General features: G+C 40.6%; 1 protein-coding gene across 1 annotated transcript in view; it reads right to left on the bottom strand.

Moving 5' to 3' along the window:
* NET1 (neuroepithelial cell transforming 1) overlaps positions 1-336 on the bottom strand; it is a 50,828-nt gene extending 50,492 nt beyond the window's left edge. The window contains exon 1 of the mRNA XM_017872434.1: positions 67-336. Within this exon, the coding sequence (XP_017727923.1) occupies positions 67-194 (128 nt within the window). The 5' untranslated portion in view covers positions 195-336. The remainder of the gene's footprint in view (positions 1-66) is intronic.
* Positions 337-7,068: the final 6,732 nt, after the last annotated feature.

Genomic DNA, 7,068 nt, shown 5'->3' with positions numbered 1-7,068 from the left:
CCTCCCCCCGGCCCCTGCCTCCCCAACACTCACCTTCCGTTCGGCCCTCCCCTCCCCCACACTCACCTCCCGTCCAGCTCCGGCCCAGAGGTGTCTGCCGAAGGCCCCGCCACTCCCTCCGTGCTGAGCCCAGAAGCCCGGCGGCTTCGCCTCCGCGGCCGGGGCTGTTTCTGAGCCGCCAGCTCGGGCTCCATGGCACGGAGGAGGGGGTGGGGCGGTGGCCGGGTGCCCAGAAGACCGGCAGGGACGGGCACGATGCCCGCCAGCCTCTGCCAGGCAGAAAGCGCCTGTCAGCGAACTGCAGCCGCCACCGCCGTCATCCGGGGATTTGAAAATGGCGGCTGCGCAGCGATCAACCAATCAGTGAGCGCGTAGCGGTTCCTAGGAGACGTGGAGTCCCGCCCCTTCGCCGCTCCCGGGATCCACTTGCCTAGGAAAGAGCCAAGGAAAACTTGCCCTTAATTGTTGAGCGCATCCCTGAGTCCCCAAGGCCCGATACCTCCTTCATTGTTCATTAGGACTTTCACTGCAGGCCAAGGCAAATGGACTGGAAGCATTTTAAGTCACCAGATCTTTCTTAGCATTTGGGGAGAAGAGAGGTCCAAAGTAATGACCTGTAAACAAGGCTTGTTTATTGGCCATGTACACACTAAATTATTGTGCACGTGGCCAATGTGAGATATATTTCCAATTACCAAAGATTATACAAGTGTATTCCCAGGGCTGTCTCTAGGAAAACAGCAAAATCTAATTTTGAGCCCTGGTGTCTTCCAATAAGGATGACACAGTCTCTCCTTAGCAAAACGGAATGAAGTAACTTCATCCTTTGCTTGTAAAAAGTCAGCAAAAGACATAATATAAAATAAAGGACCGCCTCAAGTAAAAAAAAAAAAATTGTTAAATTACACGTTCTTTGAATTTAAATATTGCTTTATATGTGTCAAAAGTCTTTAAAATAGCTTCTCCTGACCGGGCGTGGTGGCTCACGCCCGTAATCCCCGCACTTCGGGAGGCCGAGGCAGGTGGATCACGAGGTCAGGAGATCAAGACCATCCTGGCCAACATGGTGAAACCCCGTCGCTACTAAAATACAAAAATTAACTGGGCATGGTGGCACATGCCTGTAATCCCAGCTACTCGGGAGGCTGAGGCAGGAGAATCCCTTGAACCAGGGAGTCGGAGGTTGTAATGAACCAAGATCATGGCACTGCACTCCAGCCCAGTGACAGAACGAGACTCCGTCTCCAAAAAAAAAAAAAAAAAAAAAAAAGCTTCTCTTTTGGGACTATATTTCAACTTCTGGAAATTTATCCTAAAAAATAAAATTATATAAACATGAAGCTATTAATGACATTGTTTATAATAGAAACATTTAAGACAACCTAAATAAACAATGATTTACCACTCATCCCCTGAGAAGAATATTTTCAGCCAACAAAAATAAAGTGTGAAGTGTGTAATAGTATACTGGTAATTTGAAATAAAACATGAAGTATAGAGATATATTCAGTATATTCAGTTATGAATTACAAGAGATTATACAAAGGAAAAAGATAATGTCAATGTGTTAAAATGTATTAAATGTATTAAAAAATCAATGTATTAAAATGTCTCTAGGTAGCTAGACTTTAGGTATTCAAAATTTTTATTTTTTGTACTTAATTTTTTGTTAAAATAAGGACATATTGAACTTGCAGAACCTTTATAACATGAGGGAAAATGTTTTAGTTTTAAAAGAGTAAGAAATTAGGGAGTAAGATTGAGAGGCGAAGCCAGCTGAACTTCCTGGGTTGAGTGGGGACTTCGAGAACTTTTCTGTCTAGGAAGAGGATTGTAAAATGCACCAATCAGCACTCTGTCACTAGGATTGTAAAACGCACCAATCAGCACTCTTTAGCTAGGATTGTAAAACGCACCAATCAGTGCTCTGTAGCTAGCAAGGGGATTGTAAAATGCACCAATCAGCACTCTGCAAAAATGCACCGGATCAGCTCTCTGTGGCTGGCAAGAGAATTGTAAAATGCACCAACCAGTGCTCTGTAAAACATACCAATCAGCGCCCTGTAAAATGCACCAATCAGTGCTCTGTAAAACACACCAATCAGCAGGACCCTGAAAGTAGCCAATCGCAGGGAGGATTGAAAAAAGGGCACTCTGATAGGACAAAAATGGAACATGGAAGGGGACAAATAAGGGAATAAAAGCTGTCCACCCCAGCCTGCAGTGGCAACCCGCTGGGGTCCCCTTCCACGCTGTGTAAGCCTTGTTCTTTTGCTCTTTACAATAAATCTTGCTGCTGCTCACTCTGTGGGTCCATGCCACCTTTAAGAGCTGTAACACTCACCACGAAGGTCTATGGCTTCATTCTTGAAGTCAGCAAGACCATGAACCCACTGGAAGGAACCAACTCTGGACACAAGTTGACCTTGGATAAGAACCACTTCTGTTCTACCTTCCCTATCCCTCCCCAAAAATTAAAGAAGAAAGCATTGCTTTGTAGCTGTTAGAGTGTAAGAATAAAGAAATGTTCTTAATATTTGGGGAGTTGGTCTCCACCAAGACAGAGCTTCAGAGGATGCAGATATTTAGATTATGAACAAAAATAAACCTGTAAGAGCAATTCTTCAAGTCAAATCCCAAGTGGCTAACTGGGCTCAAATTTAAACAGAGCCAATGACTATCTGCTTGACTAGACGTCACACCTACTCTGTGTGCAGAAAACCCACATCCCTTTGGGATTTCCACAATTTACCTGAATTGACTAATCAGGGCTCACCTGATTGAACTAATCAGAACTCATCTGCTTTAACCAATCAGGGCTCAGCTGTATTACCCAATCCGAACTGAGCAAGTCTGAATCTTTGATTTGCATAAACACATCTGATTGGAAACTTGGACAAGAACTTTTTCTATAAAAGCCAAACACTCCCCTTTATTCTCCGGGATCACCTTTCTTTTACCCCAAAGGCTGTGTCTCCCTGGTTTGCAAACTGTTCACTAGAAAAAAGTCTCCTTTCTCCAAAATTCCTTTTCAGAGAACTTTTGTTCACAAGATAGGACCATGTGAATCACTGACATTTGGTCTTTTTTCCCACAGAAACATTTGTTTCATATTGATAGTTTCAACATACTTCGGTGAGATCCTCAGAATTCAGGGTTTGTCCTCAGCTTTGTAAGTCCTGAAACTGGTTTTGATTGTGTAATCAGAGGTGGTCAGTCCTTTGGTAACTTGTAATAACTGCTCACAAAGTGATAGATACCGCGGGATGTCAATGTGGGGATTCTAGTGGTGGGGGTGGGTACTTCTTTCCAGCGATCTGAATACTATTGTTTTATGCAGAGCTAATGTTTCCAATTTTCGTTCACTTGAGAATTTATGATTTTGCTCAATTATTCACAAGGATGTATTAAATTCCTGCTATAACATGCCAGGATCTGTGTTAGACATTAGGGAAATAAGGAATAGAAGACAAATTTTGATGAGAAAATTGCTGGGTACCATAGAAGAACGACAAAGAAAAGTGACTGCTCTGAGGGTTGGTCATTCAAGACTTGGGAAAGACTGGTGACATCTCTTGATCTTACAAGAGATCAACTTTCTGGTGTCTGAATGCCAGTGTCCCAATATTCTATGTCTTACACTGTATAGAACAGTCCCAAAACCGTGACAAATGTTCTCTGAATCCTCTCTCTTTCAGTTCCCCACAAATCATCCTTCTCCCTTAAAATATTCACCAGGACAGGGTTTGAGGAAATTGTTTTGATTTCAGCTTTCATATATATAAAATCAGACTCTAGAATTCCCTCTCTGAGAAGATATTCCTACTAACTTGACTGGAGCAAAGTGTTACCCAAACTTCTTCAACCATAGATTTGCAAAACAAATATTATTTTGGGGAATTTCCTCAAAGATTATTTCCAAAACCTTCAGCCCTGTGTAATGACACCAATCATTTTGCAGGTTGATATTAAATATATTCAACAATCAATAAATGAATGTAAATTATTAAGTAAATCAATAATTTAAAAATCTATTTTCTTTCATTATCTAAGTAAATCAAACAATTTTTGCAAAACTGCTTACCAAGTTTTATATAGATATATATACACATGTATATATTACAGTTCATCAATGTTCATCAAAACACTCTATTAATTTCCAAATTATTTGCTGATTTTTATGTGATCTTTTGTTTGCCATTGCTATCACTAGCTAAATGATTCCCCTTTGGTCTGTAGGCTCCCACAGAAAAATGTAGCAAATTTGCAAACAATGACTTCCCATTAGAAAACTAGTAGTCTTAATAACTGGAGAATTTCCCTTTGCATCAACGTTTTTCTTTTAGTTCTGAATCTTCTCATAGCTTCTCATGAACTAACAGCAATTACTTTCAGGAGAGTGAATGTATGTGTGTGTGCATATACTTATAATTTATATATAGAATGTTATAATACTGTCGGAAATTTTAAAAAATATATTTACTATATCTACTATTGATTAATTTATAAAACTGTTTATTAGGCTGTAATTTTTAATTGGGTCGAACTTAATTGTTCCTGCCAAATGAAAGGGAGTGTAGTCCACTGTTAAGTATGTGGACTGCGTTGTCATTCTGACAAGCAGAAGAGTACTTATAGGTACAATAGGGTAGAATATTTCACATCAGATTTGTCATCCCTTAAAATCTATCACTGTGTGTGTATGTGTGATGTAGGGGAGGTTGTTTTATTTTTTGGCCTCAGTCAATCAATCAATCAATCAATCAATCATCCATGAATCATTTGTTTACCATATTGGTTTACTTTTAGGTATTCCAATGAGGAAAATGGAAAATTCCAAAATCTAACTGTTGAACTTAGAGAAGGAGAATAAAACTTGAGATGAAATATGTGTGGCCAGAGAAGGTGCTATTAATCCAAAGTACACTGTAATTCATTTTTCTTAATGCTTAGACTATCTTCCTAAAGACATTGCAAATCTAAAAGACTGATTTATATTAGTAGTAGGAGAGGAGAATAGAGGAGGAAGGAGAAAGGCATTTCAGTGCGATGGTAGGGGACAGAGAGAATGGCAGAGGACAGTGATCTGGCTGTGGTCATGAGGCTGCCAACAGAGAATTACCAAAGAGAACTTCAGAAATGTCAGAATGTCAGTCAGAATTATTGCTCAGAGTTGAATAATTTGTTTTTTTTTAAACAAATTTTTATGCTTAGAAGGTTTTCTTATTACTTGGTCAGTGAATTGACTGGCTCACAATGAAAAATACTTAAGAAAGGAAGGTTTTGTTGTTGTTGTTGTTGTTGTTGTTGTTGTTGTTGAGATGGAGTTTTGCTCTTGTTGTCCAGGCTGGAGTGCAATCATGTGACCTTGGTTCACTGCAACCTCTGCCTCCAGGGTTCAAGTGAGTCTCCTGCCTCAGCCTCTAGAGTAGCTGGGATTACAGGCCCCCACCACCACGCCTGGCTAATTTTTTGTATTTTTAGTAGAGATGGGGTTTCACCACATTGGCCAGGCTGGTCTTGAACTCCTGACCTCAAGTGATCTGCCCACCTCGGCCTCCCAAAGTGCTGGGATTACAGGCATGAGCCACTGTGCCTGGCCAAGAAAGGAACTTTGAACAAGGAAATTGTGACTATAAATACCACACTTTTATCACTCTGACATTTTTTCACTCTCAGAACCTAAGGGTGGCCACCAAGTATGTCAGAGGCAGTAGTGTGTGTGTGATTTATTTTAAGGAATAAGTTAGTGTGATTGTGGGGCTATAAAGTCTGGAATCAGCAGGGCAGGCTGGCAGGCTGGCAGGCTGGAAACTCCTGAGTAACAGCTAAAGCTGAAACTAAAGGTGCCATCCTTAGGAGAAATTTCTTCCTCAGAGAAATCTCCACTTTGCTCTTACAGTCTTTCAACTGATTGGATGAGGCCCACTCACATGATTGAGGATGATGTCCTTTACTTAAAGTCAAAGTTTACTGGAGGTGTTCACCACACCACCACAATGCCTGCACAGCAATACCCAGACTAGTGTTAGATTGGATAACTGGGTGCCACAGCCTAGCCAAGTTGACACAAAAACTATCATCCCAGAAGGTCTCTTCAGGCTTGAAATTCCAATTATTATCACTTGAGGAAACTTTTTTCTTTAAGACTTAGTCTTTCAAAGAAATAAGGAATTACTAAAAGATAAGATGCATTTCTTAAATTATACTACAAAAGAGATTTTTCTAGTTTCTTTCTAATTCCTACGTAAATCTAAGTTAATCATAGCTCCAAGTCAGACTGACAATTTTTAAAAGTTAATGAAAGATACTGAGTACATCAGTGGACTAGAAATGAGACACTCACATTATTGATTTTTCCCTCATCTTGTTTCAAACTGGAAATATCTGGGACCAATGGGAGAAAATTTGATACAGCAACAAAATAAATATCATTCTGATTTTATAAAATGGAACTGGCTTATTTTTTTTGTTTATTATATGAAATTACCAGGATGCTAAACATTCAGGGAGTTACTGACAGAGATAGATAGGATTGACTTTATGAAGATCAAAATGAGAGAAAGTATAATTTATAATAAGTTCAGGAGAAAACTGCTGAAGAACACTATGGTTTCTTCCTTTTCTCAAAGTTGTAAGGAAGAATTGGTAGAAACCAAAATTCTTGAGTAACAGAAATTTTGTTTTGATTACTAAATAATAAAATTGTTACTATGCTAACAAAACATGCCATTAATTCAAAAGAAGATCAGGATGAAAAGAGAACTTAGAAAACGGAGACAGGCTGGGCACGGTGGCTCAAGCCTGTAATCCCAGCACTTTGGGAGGCCGAGACGGGCGGATCACGAGGTCAGGAGATCGAGACCATCCTGCCTAACACAGTGAAACCCCGTCTCTACTAAAAAAAATGCAAAAAACTAGCTGGGCGAGGTGGCGGGCGCCTGTAGTCCCAGCTACTCGGGAGGCAGAGGCAGGAGAATGGCGTAAACCCAGGAGGCGGAGCTTGCAGTGAGCCGAGATCCGGCCACTGCACTCCAGCCTGGGCGACAGAGCGAGACTCCGTCTCAA

The sequence above is a fragment of the Rhinopithecus bieti genome, unplaced genomic scaffold, assembly GCF_001698545.2.
Source record: "Rhinopithecus bieti isolate Rb0 unplaced genomic scaffold, ASM169854v2 scaffold_6933, whole genome shotgun sequence".
NCBI lineage: Eukaryota > Metazoa > Chordata > Mammalia > Primates > Cercopithecidae > Rhinopithecus > Rhinopithecus bieti.
This window is presented reverse-complemented; position numbering and strand designations above follow the sequence as displayed.